We start from the raw sequence: 19,135 nt of genomic DNA, 5'->3' as shown, positions 1-19,135 counted from the left end.
TGAAAATAAATTCCTACAAATTAAAGTAAAATAAAATTAATCTTTTGATTAACAAGAATCTCATATAAAAGAATATATATATAAAAGTATTTGTTTATAAATATATCTACAAATTTAACTGATCGGCTTATAACTAGTGGATAATAAGCCTGGCTATCAGTTTATTACTGTGAATAATAAACCTAGATATTTGTTTAGTTTAATGAACTATTTCCAGTCCTTAAAATTTTGAATAAAAAGTTTTACAAGGTATATTTACAATTTTTTTATATAGAGAACCACATAAAAATAATGTTATGTTCTGTCTTCTTCGATTAAATGGACCATCTCCGATATAGTCTTGCTTAGATTGGGCAACACCTAACAAAAGGACAAAAAAGATTTCAGTAAATCAATTGTGATTAAAATATAAAATACAAGTAAAATGTGATAGATTACCTGCATTAGATGTTCGGACATCGATTGGCGGATGTATTTTCCAAGGGATTTCTCAGAAAATGGAGAATATTCGGATATTTGCAAGAGATCACTTGCGGTGGGCCTCGCCTTTGGATCTTTCAAAAGGCAGAGTCGAAGAGACAGCATTAAAGTTAGCGGCGGTTCTGTGGGCAGTTTCGGGTATGAGATCTTTATGTTTGGATCCGCGATCGCTTGAAGTTTAGCCCAAGCTTGTGTTAAATGTGAAAACGGAGTCCGGCCGTACAGCAAGTTGTACAAAATGCATCCAAGAGACCAAATGTCAGATTTGTAAGTTATCTGAAAGAAAGAATAATAAACCTTATACATTTTAAGAACTATTTACTTTTAAATAAATTTCTTTAAAGAAGGAAGATAACATTAAAGAACAAGAGGATATGTACCAAATATCACTGCGGCTAATAAGAAACTTCTTGAATTTCAGGATTCAAAGCATTTTCTTTTATAAGCATACCAGACAATTTCCGTACATGTGCCTATCGTCAAGTTTTATATGAACTTATATGCAAATATTTCAAGGTTTTTTTTTTTAATAAGAAAAATACAATGTACGGTGCCACACAACTTCCACTGTTCAGGAAAACAATATGTACATACATCAACAGGTATGCATCTGTGCATGTTGAAACAAATGAGATAAAATTATTAGGGGCCTAAACAAGATAAAATTTATGAAATAAATTAAATTCGCTAAATTTCAGTTAGAAGATGGTGATGAATCAGTGAAGTTTGATCATTCAGCTTTCTCAAAGAAAGATGTTATAGAAGGCTACTGTGTATGGTTTTTCAACTGTTGGAAATTTTGTTGGAGAGCGTCTTTTGCTTGAGTTAGCAGTTGTGAGGCACTTATTGCTTCGTTCCGCAATTGGATCATATTCTATGATTTTGTTTTTCTACTTTTAAGCTTTAAGCTAGTCGACTTGTTAATATGAAACCTGATAATTTGAATTTCTTGATAGTACTAACTCCTCAGCAGGTCACTTTGGTGAATTGAAAAAAATTCTATGCATTTTGAATGCGAAATATTTTTTGTATCAGGGGAAGAAAGAGATTGTATATATAAAAATTGAACTACTACATTGAACTTTTTCTTTGCAAAATTCTTTTATTGTTTACTTTCTTACGACCTAAAGTTTCTTTGAATTTAATCTAGTTAGTTTAGCAATCAGAGTTTGTCATGTATTTGGAAATTGAAACACTTTTGAAAAACATTTAGACAAAGGACACCAGGCCACATTGAAACCCAAACAGGTTCACAAATTTTTACCATGTTATACATTTACAATACAAACTAAACTTATAAATAACTTGTAAAAATGCATGTCAACTTTTAATAATTTGCTGTTTTTTTTTTTTTTTTGATAATTCGAACCTATTTATAAGTCAATTATTTTTGTGGTCTCTTGGGTTTCGAATTGTCAAGAGTCGACTGTATTTAATTCTCTACAATATTCTCCATTCTGTTTTTCTTCTATTTTACTATCTTGTTCACATTCTCTTCATTGATTTGATTCACACTCAAGTCCTCTAATACTTAACTAGTGGGGCAACCATAGATAGACAGCATTCAATTAAGAATGAGAAAACTTTTTTTAAATACTGAACACATAAGCGGGCTATGACCCAAAAGCAAGTGTAACCTTGTGTAGCTGTGCTAAACTTATTTAATGGTTTATTGACAATCTCTATTACAAATTTATATACAGTAGAACCTTCACGATGCAGGGATCCAATTAAACTTTTTTTTTCTTGTTTTTAATGTTTTCCTCTTACCTGGGTTACTAGTAACTATAGTCCAAATTTTCTTTCACTGCGACCCAAATGTTAAATCGTGGAATTGGCCCTTCTTTATTTCCAACCTTAGAAAGTGGACTGCCTGAAGGTATTTGAGCTCTTTCTTGAGCCCCTTCTCACTTTTTCCTTAGGCGTTAGCATTGCTGTTCCATGCCTAACCAACCTTTCCAAAGAGGCTTGAGTTGTGTTTGGTTTTGTATTTTTTTTAGTTATTGTTTGAGCAAGCGATAAAAGGTAGCACAGGCAACAGTGATATTAAAGTCTTGTTTCAACGAATATCCCACCAGGATTTTTATTGAAGAAAAATCTAGGTGACCAGCTTTGTACCTGATTTTGAGTTGCCAGCCAAAATGTCGCAAAAAAGAAATTATGTAAAATTATAAAAAAATTGCCTATTGAGTTTGAGATAGGTGAGCAAACCACAATATCGTGAAGAAAAAAGAAGACATTTTTGACTTTACATCCAAGAATGGCACACTTATGCAGAAAACAAACACTTTGAGTGAGTAGAAATACTTTGGATTGAATATAAAAAAATATATTTTTTTGCATTGTATAAAATCACTTTTTTCCTGTATGTATTTGTTAAATTTAAACAATGTTTGTAAATCCCATGCCCTGAAGATCTCAATAAAGATTGAAACATTGGCACGATAAAGAAAATGTTTTTCTGAAACCTACATCACACCAGACCGCATCTCACGATTTCTGAATAATTCTCGACTAACGGTCACTAATCACCACACATTTATATCCAATTTTGATGTATGCATTATAATGTTACATAATTAAGGAATTTTTATTATAATTTTTTCTACACATTTCTTTAATTTTTCATCGAACATAAAATCATAAATAATAAATAGCTCAATTATCCCTGGATAATTACCGCCTTCAGTGATAGGTGTGTCCAAATAACCCATAGGCTAACCACTGGATATCATGAAATGTCTAATATTGAGTGTAGGTTGGAAAAAAACAAAAACACCTAGATTATCTCAGGATAATTAAGGCCATACCATATTATCTTAATCTTCATTCTTGTACACACAGATGTAAAAGGACAAAATCTATCACTAATTAATCTAATAGTTACCTTATAACCCGCCCCTTCGCCAGATGTTGTTATGGCTTCTGGGCTAATGTAGTTAAAAGTTCCCGTAGTGACATCTTTTAAAACACTAGTCATATCTCCTTGGAGGGACGAAGCGATTCCAAAATCGATTAGTTTCAATCTACCATTCACGAGTAAGAAATTTGCAGGTTTTAAATCCGAGTGAATAATTCCTTAAAAAAATTAAAATAAATACATAAAAAATTTATATTTATTTATTATAAGAAAAATTTAAGAAAAAGGTTGGATAAATTTACCTTGTTCGTGAATTGCTTTGACAGCGTGCAATATTTCAGTCCAATAGTAAAATATCATAGGCATCGATACTTTTTTGGTTTCGTTAATATTTTTTATAAGCTTTGAAAAATCAATGTCGCCTATTTCCATCACGACGTAGAGCATTTTGGACACTTGAACGAACTCGCTAAAATTTCAATTAAAATTCATCCATGCCGTTTAGGAATAGCTATGTTTTAATTAAACACTTACTGATCGAACATACGAATCACACTGGGGCATCCCTGAAGTTTTGAAAGCAGCTCGATTTCATTTAAATATCCTTTAGCTATGAATTCTTCAGCTGTAGCCAAGTTAACACACTTTATAGCAAGTAAATTACTGTTTGGTCCTAATACCTAAAAATTAAAAAAAAAATATATTAAAAAAATGTGTTTTTGAAGAAGAGGAAAAATAACTTTATTCTGGGACTGGTGTCCCCTAAGAATAATTTACATGAAATAAATAAAGGAAGTTCCTTCTAAAAGTAAAAAAAAGAAATCTTGGCACAATGTATACCAATAAGGCAGGACAGAAGAAAAAATTACGAGAATATTAAACAAAAATAACAAATTTATTGTGGATTAGTCCAGATTGAGGACGGGAATTTTTATGGGCCCATTCGGTGATGGAGTTTAGGTCTTTTTGGATCTTGAGGTGGCCGAGTGAAGATCAGAAGGGTGGAAGGATATGTTTATTTGGGAGTCATCGGTAGTTACAGGACTGGATGGAGTCGGGCAGATCATTGATATAAATGGAAAAAAGGATAGGAGAGATGCTAGAGCCTTGGGGCACCCCAGATTTTAGAGGGAGGAAGGAAGAGGTAAGGCCATTGGGAAGGGAAACAGCTTGGTGGCGATTGGTAAGGTAGGAGTGGAACCAACGGATGGTGCTGGCGGAGAAGGAAAAAGATTCGAGTTTAGAGAGGAGAGAAGAGTGAGGGACAGAATCGAAGGCTTTAGAAAAATCAAGAAGGACAAGTATAGTAACTTTCCGTTGGTCCATTGCTAAGTGGAGGTCACTGGTAATTTTTATTAGTGCTGATTGGGTGCAATAACCTTGGCGGAAGCCAGATTGGAGGGGGTTGAGAAGATGGGACTGTTCAAGGTGCCTGGAGACTTGTGCTTGGACTAATCTTTCTAGGGGCTTAGACAGGTTTGAGAGGATGGAAATGGGACGGTAGTCTGTAGGGGAGGATGTGTTTAACATTATTATTGTAAATAAAAATCATACCTGGTACACTTTGCTAGAGCCTCCTTTTCCTAATAATGTCAGAACCCTGTAAGGTATATTATTGATGTAAATATCTTCTTTTGTTTCCTTTTTTGTTTTATTAATTTGGGAAAGCATGGCATGATAAGGGGTACTTGTCTGCTGAATTGCAGGTTTTTGTACTTCTTGAGTTTGATGAATGACAGTCGCTTCATTTGTATTGTTCATGTTCGTCGACACCACTGTTTTAGGGGTAGAATTAAATCTTTGATAAGGAAAATCAAGCTTGTGAGGTGTATTGGCGTCTGGAAATGAAGCATGGTTGCTCCCGTTTGTTGAATTTTGATAGCAATACTGCGGTTTTGCATGGTTTGGATTTGAACTGTCATAATGACTGTTAGATCGTTCTAACGTCTTAGGACCGTTTCTTTCTGTTTTGCTTTGATTATCTGTGAGTTCTCTTGAAACTGATTGAATCTTAGAATCAATCTCTGTATTAGATTTGATTTTTAAAAGGTCTTTATTTGACATATCTGATGCAGATTGACCATAAATAGGCATTTTTCTTTCTTGTTGAAATATACTTGGATTTGATTTAAAACAATTCTCCTGTTTCTGCTCAGTTGGGATTTTTGACATACATTCATTAAAAAGAGAATTAGGCCTTTTAAAAACATAATCACCGTTATGAACAGGTTTCTTTTCATCAGTGCAAGTGTCTGTTTTGATTTGGGTAATTTGATTTGGAATTTCCTTAAAAGAATTAGATCTATACCCTTCGATACCCTTATTTTTTGTAGATAATTCCTGCTCTTTAACATTATTTATAGTGAGAGATGATAGTTTTTGGCCATTTAAGTCTCCATTTTCAGTCTGTCTCTTTGGCGTCTCATCTGCTTTTACACTATCTACATCATCGGGAAATATACCTGCCAATGGATCTATGGGTGAATTCATTATTTTGAAAGAGGCCAACTGCTTCCCTGGTGTTTTTATAGCAATACAATCAAATCCACTTGGTTTTTCTTGGGCGTCCACAGGTTGGCTAACATTAATGTGTGCGGTGACAAATGAGTCGTTACCAAGATCTGAAGATGAAGAATTATTTGTTACATCTTGCTTTACACTGGAATTCATTGGAACGTTTTTATTCAAGCTAGTGAAAGAATTGTTAATGTAAGAAATGTCCATATCATTTTTTGTAGGAAAATATTTATGGTTGTTCTTACTGAGATGATCTGATTCTGAATTAAGCTGTAAGTTATCCAATGATCTGAAAGGCGAAGCTCCTGTAAGATACTTTTGCAAACTGGATTTTTTCTGATCAGTCAGCCTTTCAGAAATTGAACAAATGTCATCTTTTGGTTTATTGCTTTGGATACCGAGCATTTGGTATGAATTGTCTAAAACATTATCTTGTTTATGCTGACTCTGAGGATGTGTCAGTGAAGGAGTTTGATAATTTTCAATAGACTGAATGGGTGCATTAATTTGCCAACTCCTAATACTGGATTTCAATCCTCTATTCGAATTCAACGGATTTTCACCAAGTCTTCTCCGTCCCAAACGGCTAAAACAAAAAACACATTCAACAATTAGAAAAAAAAAAAAAAAAAAGCAATTTGATACGTGATTAAACAATGCCATACTTAATTTTGTAAAATAATATCAACTTTTATGTTATTACTTTATAAAATAGTTATAGACAAAGAAAATATTAAACAATGTAAAAGCCCCTAATTATCCAAGTACATTTTTAAATCTAATTATAAGTGCATTGGTTTATAATTTAGCTAAGATTTGCTTCTTTAATTTGTTTAAATTTTTGTTGATGAATGATTGTTTCTGGCCATTTGGCCTTTTAACTTGTTTTGTGAGATCCACCACTGAATATGGGCAGAAGACAAAGCACATCTGACAGAACAGTGAGAATAGACACACCAAAATGATCTGAATGACCAAACAAGCATTTTTTGTTTTAAATGTTATTTATTTTTTTAAATCTACAAAACAATACAAGTTTAACTTGTCAATTTAATTGATTATGAAATAACTCATGGAAACATTGTACTTGAAGGTATAATGAATTTAGATTTCAATTGAAAAAGATTTTCTGCTTCAGTTTTTAGTTCTCGATTGTATAAAATGAGGTAGTCTGAAGGAAGGTCGGTCAGTAAATTTGTGTCAATATTGATTTTTTGAGTTATGGCTGAGTTGAAATCTTTTCACCAACATTCCAACTGTTAAATGCTACATTTGAGTCTCACTGAGTCTTTTTTTGGCGATATATGTCTGAAATCATTATTCAAACGAATTTCTCCAGCTAATAAACTAAGCAACAAGATAGATATAAAAAATTGGCTAAGGTTAAAAAATATTATGCACGAACACACCCTTGTAAAATTATTGACTAACTACAAAGGCTAATATTACATAGTGTGTTGAACTTTTTATGCGGTGATATCGTGGAAATCTGGGGAATGAATTGTGCCAACACTGATTTTTTAGTTGTAACTGAGATGAAATCTTTCCAACAACATTCCAAGCATAAATTGTTTTATTTAAATCTCACTGAGCCTTTTTTATGTCATGACTGAGATCTTTATTCAAACACTAATTTCTCCTGCCAATAAACTAAGTAAATAAGTAAAAAGCTGGCCAAGGCTACAGCAACATTAAACATTGTCTAATCTTTTTAAAATGAATGACTAACTACAAAGCTGTGGCTAATATTATGTAGTATTTTCAAACTTTTTTGTGGTTGCTGCAGCATGAATGATTTGTACCAACACTGATTTTTTAGTTGTAGGTGAGCCGATACCTTTTCGCCAACATTTCAACCATCGAATGTTGTATTGAATCTCACTGAGTCTTGTTTGACAATATTAAGTTTGAAATTTTTGCTCACACACTAATTTATTCTGCCAATAAACTAAACATATTAGATAGATATAAGAATTGGCTATAGTTAAAAAAAATTAAATTCTGTCTCACTCTTGTAAAATTATTGACTAAATACAAAGCTATGGCTAATTAAATTCACTATTTTTCGTGGTCCACTTGGTCAATTAATATCATTCAATTAATTATGGTTTTTAGTTGAGATAAAAAAGTCAGTGTCACGAGCGGGATTCGAACCCATGACCTTCGGCTTGATACACCGCTACTCTACCACTTGAACATACTCAAATTAATTGAATGCTATAGCTAATATTATATAATATTCTGAACTTTTTATGTGGTGATATCATGGAAATCTGGGGAATGAATTAAGCCAACAGAGATTTTGAGTTGTAGCTGACTGAAATCCGTACACCAACATTCCAAGCATAAATTTTTTTATTAAGTCTCCCAGTGCATTTTTGTGGCTATACTTATCGGAGATATTTGCGCAAAAAACAATTTTTCTGCCAATAAACTAAGTTGGGGCGCCGGTGGCAGCAATGGTTTAGGTGTTAACATGGTGCTCATCCCTGCAATGTAAAGGTCCCGGGTTTGAATCCATTGTCACATGGCTAAATTAAAAATTTCATAAAAAAAAAAAAAAAAAAAAAAAAACCGGCACCCCAAATAAATAAAATAAACTAAATAGACAAGTAGGAAGCTGGCTAGGGTTAAAAAATATTAAACACTCTCTCATCTCTTTAAAATTAGTGATGGACTACTAAGATATGGCTAATATTATGTTTATGTTATGCAATGATATTCTGTGAAATGTGGGAACGATTTGTTCTAACACTGATTTTTGAATTGTGGCTGAGTTGAAATCTTTCTATCAACATTTTTATTTGAGTCTTACTGCGCTTTTTTGCCTATACTTTTCTGAGATCTTTGCTCAAAAACCAATTTCTCCTGACAATTATTAGATTGAATGAATGAGATGAATTATTTAGATGTTAACATGGTGCTCATCCCTGCATTCAAACCCGACATACTTAAAAATGGGCTTTTTAAAAAACACTCGCACTCCAAGGATTGATACAAACTCTGCTGTTGAGAACCTTCATAAAAAAAAAAATAAAATAAACTAAGTAGAGAAATAAGAAGCTGGCTAGGCTTAAAAATATTACACTCTCTCATCCCCTTAAAATTAGTGATGGACTACAAAGGTGGTATGGCTAATATTATGCTTTTGTTATGCGGTGATGTTCTGAAATATGCTAACAGTGATTTTTGAGTTGTGGTGAGTTGAAATCTTTCCACCAACATTCCAATTATAAAATATTCTATTTGAGCCTCACTGAGCCTTTATTTAGCAATTTACATATGAGATATTTATTCAAAAACCAATTTCTCTTGCCTAAAAAAACTATGTAAACATGTAAGAAATTGGCAAGGGTTATAAAAATAATAATAAACAGACGCATTATCTTAAAATCAGTTACCATTAGAAAATTCATTTTGTGGTTTCATTTTTGAAAAAATATCGGTGTATATTTATATAAAGGACAATTTAAAGAATGCATAACAGTAGGCACAATGTATATGTACATAAAAATATAAATGGCAATAGTTATACATTATAGCGTTGGGATCTTTTGACGGGTTTTCTTTGAATGTGGAATTGTTTTCAAAAGTTGGAATGTTTGCATCAACATCAAAAACAAACTTTTGACAAAGTGGCAATGATTTTTTTTGGTTTTTAATACGTATTTGAGGAGGGTTAAAAAGGAAGATTTACCTTTTGAATTTGATAGACATGAATTTATCACAATTTGACGCGAAAGACCACCGATCCGACGGGCTATCGCAGTCGTCAGGCTCGTTTTCGCCATATCCCTCTTTATCATCCATCGTGTAAATATCAAATGTAACAAAACGTGTGCGAAAAGATTAAAAACTGTTCGCGGATTATTGAATTTTAACGCATATTCACAAAACGACTGTTGTTGTGTTTAATTCAACCGAGTAACACTTTCAATCCTAACGGTCGTTTGGTGTATCGCACAGGTTCGAGTTGGAATCGATGGATCGAACATGCAAATTTCAATAGTTGGAAACGACCCGCTCTGGAGGATTTCGAACGAACTGTAAAGTTATGATCGGATCGTTGTCTCTGTTTTTATTCAATTATCTCGTAAAATGACTCTGGATTAATTACTAATAAATATAGGTATTAAATATTATTATTATTAAATACTTTTACAGAGATAGGTTTATTTCAAAACTACATGATAAAAGTTCCTTAAGAACAATGAAGGATTGATATGAGAAAGATCGCTCAAAAAGCCATTTCCTACTAATCGTTTCTCAGTTGATCAATCACAGTGACTTGGGCTCCTTCAAAAGTACTCAGCAAGAAATCCGCAATGAACCCGATGAAAGTAATTAGGTGCATAGTTCATCAATCTGTCCATTTGTTGATCAATCACAGTGACTTGGATTCCTTCAAAACGAACATAAAATTAGCAGGATCTCGATAAACTCAATGAAAGATAATTAGTGAATCGTTCATCTATCTGGTCATGTGTGGTGATTAGTGACCGTTAATCGATATTTATTTAGAAATCGTGAGTTGCGGTCTAGTGTGATGTAGGTTTCAGAAAAACATTTTCCTTATCGTGCCAACGTTTCGATCTTTATTGAGCCCTGAAGATGGTCTCAATAAAGATCGAAACGTTGGCACGATAAAGAAAATGTTTTTCTGAAACCTATCACACCAGACCGCATCTCACGATTTCTGAATAATTAGTAATTTAAAAAGTTTTTTCAAATATCGTTTTGTCCCTTTGGTTTGCATATATTTCAAAGCCATTACATATTGGTCGATTTATTATGTTAGCTAGGTTAAGACAATAATATGTATCGTATTAAATGAGATTAAATATATAAAATGTGACTAAAAGCAAAAGCAGATGTCAGTAAATGATGACTAAAAAGTTTTCATTCATTTTAGGCATCCTTTAAAGCCCTTAATATAAATTTTTATAGCAAACAAAAAATAGACATTTTACGGGGTCAGGCAGTTCAAAGTTAACAATTCGTAACTGCACTGTATTTTATCTAAATTGAACATTGTTACAACATTCAATTATACTTTCTGAAAGTCTTGGTTTTGATGAAAAAGTTACTGCCACGAGCTGGATTCGAACTCATGATTTTCCGCTCAATACGCAGCTGCTCTAACCACTATTTTGGCACGATAGCTCAAATGGAGGAGCGGCGTATTGAGCCGAAGGTCGTGGGTTCGAATCCCGCTCGTGACAATAATTTTTTCATTTCATCCAATGCTTTAGATAAAAAGTATAATTAATTGAAAGAATTAAATAGGTCAATTATGAGCTCAAACATATATGGGTTGTTACAACTATTGGAAAACAGCGTATTTCTTCTTTTGATCTGTTTATTATGTAATAAATATATTTAAATATAGGCAAGTAAAAAAAAAATAGGAATTCCAAAAATTACTCAACCCTCTTACTTTATATTTCCCGTTGTGATTTATTCTTGAAGGCTAGGAAAATGCCATTCAGTGTGTGTTTAACTGTTTTAAACTAATATAACAATTCATACGGATCGGTGGTCTTTACAAAGTTTTCACCATTATTGCGATTGGAAAAAAAATGACGGTGAAGGCTAAAATATTTAGAAAACAAAATACTTTTTTGAATTTACCAAAATATTTTTTTCAGAAATTTCTATGGGTGCAAAGAAGAACATCAACTTTGGTTCTTGCTACAAACATTTTTTAATGTCGTTTTGTCAAGATATGATGATGGTATTACATCGTACATTCATGTTTGTCATTATTTTTTCTTTATACTAGAGTGAAATAATTTTTTATTAAAAAATTAAACAGTAGAAGAAACTTACTTTCATATTTAATTTTATGTACGTATTAATTTCATTTGTAATTAATTTTCGTATGGATTTCATGAACTCAATTATTTTTTATTTAAAAATTCTTCAATTTGCAAGAAGAGTGATTGGTTTCTATATTTACTGTTGTATAATTTTTAATTTTACATGTAATTAATTGTCATCTGGTCTTCTACGAGCCCAATTAGTTTATGTTAAAAATAATTAGAAAATATACAGTAATTTTACTTTACATTGTTACATTTGAAACCATAAATTTTCGATATATAAACTGCCTTCATAACATCGCACATGCAAATTAATTAAAATTGAAATTAAAGGAAATACAAAATTTAAAATAAAAACAAATCATTACCATATTATTCGTGATTTATTTTTAAATATAAAATTATTTTGTATTTTTATCTATTTAGCTAATAATTATATTTTATAAAAATTGACAAATACACAAGAATTTTAGTTTGCATACTTTTATTTCATACCATCTCCTAAATATTTTTAATGCTTAAAAGATNTACTCTACCACTTGAGCTATCGTGACTTCGATCCACTCGGACACTAACTTCCTAACTAGCTTTAGTGAAGATATACCTCAATTTAACTTATTAAATTCACTAGTTTCGTGGTCTGCTTGACCAATTAATATTGTTATTAATATTATCAATATCTTCCAATTGATTAAACTTTTCTAAGGTTTTATCTCAACTAAATTAATTGAAAGATATTAATTTGAAGTTAAAAATGTTTATTTGAATTTAAAAAGGGTTAATTTAAAATTAAACAAAGTTTAAGTGAAGTTAAAAAGGGTAAATTTGACTGAAAAAAAAAACCTTGAAAATCGTTCTTCGCATCGTCTTGTAAGTGCAAATAGTGAGTGACGTGTTATCAAATAAGTTCAATAATTTTATTAGATCGTTTCATATCTATCAGCGAACACAATATCGAATTGAGTCAGATTTATTCACCTACATACTCGTATAAAGTCGAAAGAAAGAAAGAACAGTTTCCACTTCATATTCTAATCAGTATATCAAACTCCTATTTGGAAAATACTTCTAGATATCGATTTACAGGATTGAATTTTATATACAGGGGAAGGTCCGGGGTTTGGAAAGAGGGTTAGATCTCAGTATCACTTACTCTATATGCATTTAGTTATTTGTATGCCACCCCTCTGTTCCTAAAGGCATAAGTATAAGATTTTTATCGTATTAATAAAGCATAAGGCAACATTCTACGGGATCGTATTTGAATAAAGTTCGCTTTTTCCCCCTTGCCGTCGATCTGGCTTTTTTTTCTACCTAAAAGCAATACCTCTATTTCAAGAGATGTAATACCGATATCAATAGTATCAAAGATTCTAAAAACAAACAAAAAAATTTGATCAGATAGTTCGTAATGGGTTTCATTTCAAAATTGGATTGTGTACCAAAGGAAGACATTTTGCAATATACTATTTGATGAAATAAATCAAAAGGATTTGATCATAACACTTTTTTATACTTTATCGAGCGGTCTTTTACTCTCTAAAAAGGATAGTAGGACGTTTTTCTCTCAAAAAGGATTTTAGCATTTTCTGATCAGATTATTAGAGATTTTGATTACCTAAATGTCAGTCTTATGGAAAAAAATATATATAATCAACATTACCGATAAATAAATTATTACATAGATTATTTCTTATCAATGTTTTTTTTTTATTAAGCTCAATAATTCAAGGAAACCCTAGTGGTTTAAATAAATAAAAATTATATCAGGTTTTCTTTTAGGGGATCAGGCTTGTGATCAAAAATAACATGAGAAAAACCAAATCCAGTTCTAAAACAGATTGAAAAGCTTTCCCAATGCCATTACTAAATGGTAAGGCAAAAATCACATAAAATGATTAATAAATAATATTAAAACCTGGGTTCGAAGACAGGTGACACCTGACGCTATAAATCAAAGCGAAAACAGAATTCATCAAAATTTCAAGGGTTTCCGGCTCATCCGCTTCTCGGAACTTGGTCCCTTTCGCATCCGAAAAGTCCCTTCTCGAGGAGTAAGTAATAATTCAGTTGCTTAAGACGAAGTTCAAGGACACTTAATGGCAAGACCACATTCGCCGAAAGGTCGAGGGTGGCTGCGGATTAAAATCGCCAAGTAGCTATTAATCCTCAGAGTAGTTCGTCTTTTGATTAATTGTATTTTCACTTTTTCGACTTACGAAATACATCTCTGGTATGAAATGAAGATGACAATAATTATCATTGTTTATTTTAAATTTGATAAAAGAAAAACAATTCATAGATGTTCATGAGTCCGTCAAAATTTTCTAGAAAAAAAATCGAGGAAAAGTAAATAATCACGATATTCACAAAGCCTATTGGTTATAGAAAAAATAACTTTAAAAATTTTGTCTCCTAAAGTAAATGTGTGCCTAAAGAGAGGTAAAGGACTAGCAGCTTATATGGGCGTGTAGAGACTTAATTTTTTGTACATGTTTATTTATTTTTATTTTTTTGAAACAAAAGGAATTTTGATGAAAATAAAAAATGAACGATTAAACGTGCGCATTAAAATCCGGGATAGAAGGATTTTAAAAAAAATTTAAGGGAGACCACACTTAAGCTTAAAAAAAAAAATAATACCTGCCGGGGTGACGGTGGCCACAACGGTTTAAGCCGGGAACTTACCCGATGCTATCCCATGCGACGCTATCCGATGCTACCCAACGCCTTGCCACGTTTTGGTGGGGTGTGCACATCTATCCGACGCAAGCACACGTCGCGTACAGTCCAAAGCGTTTATCACAATAATCACTATCACAATCGCAACGCATCTTTTGTTCTTAATGCACTATTTTGAGCAAAACTTTGTAATAAATTGTTAGTTAAATTTTATGAGAACAACCATCTAATAAATTGTTTGTTAACCTTAATTGTTTTAAATAAAGTTATTCCAAACCATCATAATTAAACAATGTTTATAAAAACTTATGAATTTTTGATCTCGCTTAATTTGGTTTACATTAAAATAACATGTAATTAATATAACGANAGGTTTAGGTCCCGGGTTCGAATCCAGCGTGCCTGATGAACAGATGTACCAATAAGGCAACAAATTGAAATCTCCAGACCTCGGATAGGTCAATTTCATATCAGAAGAATATGCGTCATCCCCTATTCACAAAAGTGGAACATAGGAATAACTGAAAAAGCAAAGTTTATACAACACCGACAGTCTACCATCGATGGTCAAAAAACATCGATGTTGAAAACAACGAATATCGATCGCCTACCATCGATGTTTTCTAAAGACTGACCATAGATGCTCATCCCTAATTCAAACCTGTCATACTTGCAGATAGGTTTATTTCAAAAACACCGGCACCCCGAGGGTTTATATGATCTCTGCTGTTGCGAACCCTCGATCGAAAAAAAAAACCCTTGGGTTCAGACAGCTTCAAAATCCTGGGCTACATTCAGGAACGAACCCAAACAATTATATTTGTTCTCTAGAGCGGAAAAAATTCGAAAAATTATGTTTGATTTTTGAGTTTATACTTTTGCAGTATTTAACTTAATGTTAGGATAAATTGGGAGTTGTAAAACACGATTTTATGTAGGAAATACAAATATGACGTTTAAAAATATTAAATTCTCATTAATTATCATTTTCATGACGCAGTTTGTTTCGTCAGTAGCCAATCGCAGTAATTAAATTTTATCTCTAGGTTTTGGATGCGACCCAACCTCCACAGTCTAATTTCCTATTAAAATCTTCACAATTTTGATTATCAAGGTGTTCAAGTGTTCATCGAGGTCGGATTTAATAATATTAACCAACTTTTCATTTGACCTTTCCTTAACCCGCCATTAACACGGAATTCCCTTTACTTCAAAGTTTAACAGGCTGTAATTAATTTTTCTTAGCGTCTTACGAGGTCCGAAAGTTTCAAGTGCAAACCTCAAGCGGGTGGTTTATTTCATCTCGAAATATTGTTAACCGTTTCTCCAGGGACAGGCGACACCGTCTTAATTTCTAAAGTACACAAAGAAAATAATAGACCGTTTGGATCATAAATTCGTTATTTTATAAAACCATAACGAGAGTTGGGTTGACAGAAATTTTTTTTAACCATATTGAAAATACACGTTTTTTCATCATAGTCTTGATTTTTTTTCTTGGCACACTAAAAATGAGTAATCAAAAAGAAAAGTTTAAATCATAATTATTATTTTTATATAAGCGAAAATTAATCCGAGCTTTTGAATAAACAAATTATACTCATATCATCGGACCTGTGCGTAGTCTTGAGGCACGGCAGCGGGCACAGATCGCTGTTCCGNATTTTCCTAAAATCTCCTTTAGGAATAACAAAAATATTCCATTTCGATCTAAGTTACAAACATACAATTCAATTCTTTTAACCGGGTATTGTTGTCATAGGATTCAGATATGGGGTTGTACTTGATTCAATTAAGTCCTCTTTATGTTGTTTTTTTAATAAGATAATTAACCTGTAGGTTAATACTTAAATATAAAAACAAATGTCTTTCCTATTTCTACATTATCAAATCGCACGTTAAATATCTAACAAATGTCGATTTTTATCAGCGTTTGTTGAATTGTTAAAAAACCGTTGTATCTTTATAAAAACTGGGAGGGATTTTGCAAGTTCTATTTGTAAGTGGTAAGTCATAAATCAATTCAATTCTTGATAAAATTAAAGCACATAAAAGTAGAAGGCACGGTTGAAAGTAAAATACTTGAGTTGCCTATATGCGGTATGTTGCTATTTTCCGTCAAATTAAACATTTTAACTTCTAACTAACCCTTTTTTACTTCAAATTAAGCCTTTTTAATTTCAAATTAAACCTTTTTACTGCAAATTAAGCCTTTTTAATTTCAAATGAACCATATTCAATTTAAATTAACCCTTTCTTTAAGTCATTAAAAGTTTAGGCCATGGTATAAAATATAACCGTGTAAAGCAGAATTGAAAAATGTATTTTATGAAGTTCACTTTCTTCTAAATGGTTTGAACCGATTTTGGTAAAAAAATTTCATATTCATTACGTACATGTTTTCGATTAATTATATTTAAGGACCTGTAAAAATAATATATAGTTCAGGCAAGAGTAAACAACGTTTCTAGTTTTAAAAAATCGACCATTTTTTCTAATTTCAAAAGCTTGTCAATTAAAAGTTAGCTAAATCAAGAACCTTTTGCTAGTCATATCATTATTTATATATTTATTGGTAGAGTTTATGTAATTTGTGAAAGCACTAAAAAATCAATATAACAATACAAGATCGGTGGTAATTGTTAAAAGTGTTGGTATAGCTCCATTTTTCTGTAAATAAATAGGTGTAAAGCAGAGGTACAATTCTAGTCCACCACCTATTTCTATTTACCACCTATTTATAAGATTAACGCTTGATTTAAAATGATATTAATATGTATCAAAGAAATGTAATTATATAGCTTTTTTCTGCCAAATTACCTCTTATAACTTTTAAATAACCATTTAAATTTAAAATTAACTCTTTTTAAACTCAAATAAATCATTTTTAAATTTTTATAATCCTTTTTAATTTCAAATTAACCCTTTCTAAAAAATGTTTAAAAAAACTTAAAATACAGTATACAATATAGTAATTCCAAGTAAGCAATTCCTCCATTAAAAAACTAGAATGAATAAGCGAATCATTTCGTTTTATATTTAATTTGATATAACGTTCAATTTTAATTGTAACTAATTTTCTTGCAAAAATTTTAGTTAGAACACAATTTATAGTTTTTTCATTCAATTTATAAACAGAATCGTTTTATAAAGTTTTTTAAAATTTTTAATTGTAATCACATTATTAAAACTGTCTTCTCAGTGTCCGATTTTTTATACCTTTAAGGAATTGCAAACAGACAGTAATTTTATTTAACCTGCGTATATTATTTTATATCATTTTCTATGTTTTTAATGCTTTAAACGAAGGTACTTTAAAAAAAGGTGAATTTGAAGTGGAATAAAGGTTGATTTCAAAATTAAAAATGTAATTTGAAATTTAAAAAAGTTAATTTGAAGTAAAATGTGTTCATTTGACGGATAAAAAGCTATCGTACGCTGAGCCCAGTTTATTATACCAGTTTCATTTCTGTGTAACTGTAATCTAAAGCGCTTTTCGTAATTAAATAAAACTATGCCGTCTGAGTAATTTAGAAAAATAAAATGGCAAATGTTTGAAAAACCCTCAGTTCCTTTTTAATCCCCTTCACCAAGCCGTTGAAACACAATTTAAATGGTTGTAATTATTATGTTTGTTCATTTATTTAGATTGTTTATGTTTGTGAACTGTGATAAAAGAAAAAGGTTTTATATATTATAGTTTGTGAAATAAAAAAATACCCCACGAATAAGTGCAGAAATTGAGAGGTACTCTTAATGTCGTAACACAAAATTGAGTTATATATATGACAAAATCGGCTTAAAAACCTTTGTTTTAGAAAAAATAAAGGGCTAGGTTAAGGGGAAATTAAGACAAAGAAAATTAATCAACTGGGTCGTTGTAACGTTTTTCTTATAGCGACCTCGCTGGTCATGAGCTGTAAAGAGGAGTCTCAAGACACTAAGCAATTTAAAGAACAAACTTTACCTTTAGTTTTGACAATAAATTTCAAATTAAACATTTTTAACTTCAAACTAAACGTCTTTAAAATCAAAATAACAATTTTAAATTACAAATCAACTCTTCCTTAAAACATTAAAACTCTTACAAAATGGTATGAAATTTAGGCATGTAAATTGAATGTCCTCTGTATATGTTATTTTTGTTTAAATATATCTGTGTGGTGATTANGCCGCATCTCACGATTTCTGAATAATTATTTTATATATATCATTATTAGCTCTGAGGAAAATTGTTACAAGTAAAATTCTGTACACTTTTGTAATTTCAAACCCACTAATAGTTTTTCATCACGTTCTTCACCCAGTACCAAGGAAGAAAAACCTTTTACTGTTCCTTCACAAAACCTTTTAATTTGAAAATGCTTTAAAATTCATGCATTGTTTTTCTCCGATTCGTATTCTGATTACAGACGATTAATAGGACTGATAAAAGTTAGTTATCTGAATATTTATTTTTATGTTGCTGGAATTTTATGGGTAGGATAGACTTAAAAATAATTATTGTCAGTTAAATATATTTTCAAAAAAAGTGTAATGTCATAACTTTTTCGGAAATCAATGTTTTCCACGACAGGAAATCCCGGCGGACATGATTCAAATTCGTAGCCGTCGCGCAAATCGGGAAGTATAAGGGGGATAATATTTACCGGTTAAGTTGGGTGACTTAGGGACCATAACTGACTGGGCAGGCAGAACATACAGGAGCTCTAAGGCCATTTTCTATGCATGACTGTCAACTTGTTAGAAAGAACAGCCATGAGGATAAAGTAAT

The 19,135-nt window shown here is 31.5% G+C and overlaps 1 protein-coding gene across 1 annotated transcript; it reads right to left on the bottom strand.

The window, feature by feature from the left end:
- Positions 1 to 39: 39 nt before the first annotated feature.
- On the bottom strand, positions 40 to 9,817 carry LOC106665446 (dual specificity protein kinase TTK). The gene is made up of 7 exons (XM_024230357.1): positions 9,555 to 9,817; positions 4,895 to 6,443; positions 3,875 to 4,020; positions 3,643 to 3,809; positions 3,368 to 3,558; positions 439 to 756; positions 40 to 360 (listed from the first exon to the last, which is right to left on the bottom strand). Exons 1-7 carry the CDS (start codon positions 9,665 to 9,667, stop codon positions 295 to 297), a joined length of 2,550 nt encoding a protein of 849 aa, XP_024086125.1. The 5' UTR covers positions 9,668 to 9,817; the 3' UTR covers positions 40 to 294.
- Positions 9,818 to 19,135: the final 9,318 nt, after the last annotated feature.

The sequence above is a fragment of the Cimex lectularius genome, unplaced genomic scaffold, assembly GCF_000648675.2.
Source record: "Cimex lectularius strain Harlan isolate CLEC.00 unplaced genomic scaffold, Clec_2.1 scaffold102, whole genome shotgun sequence".
Taxonomy (NCBI): Eukaryota; Metazoa; Arthropoda; class Insecta; order Hemiptera; family Cimicidae; genus Cimex; species Cimex lectularius.
Note: the sequence above shows the minus strand (reverse complement) of the source record. Positions and strands in the feature narration are given on the sequence as shown.

Excerpts from the sequence above, each read along its gene's own strand:
- LOC106665446 (XM_024230357.1), bottom strand. The coding sequence starts at position 9,667 with ATGGATGATAAAGAGGGATATGGCGAAAACGAGCCTGACGACTGCGAT. Across the intron at positions 4,021-4,894 it reads GCTCTAGCAAAGTGTACCAG|GTATTAGGACCAAACAGTAA; the intron begins GTATGATTTTTA and ends TTTAATTTTTAG. Across the intron at positions 757-3,367 it reads GCGAAGGGGCGGGTTATAAG|ATAACTTACAAATCTGACAT; the intron begins GTAACTATTAGA and ends TCTTTCTTTCAG.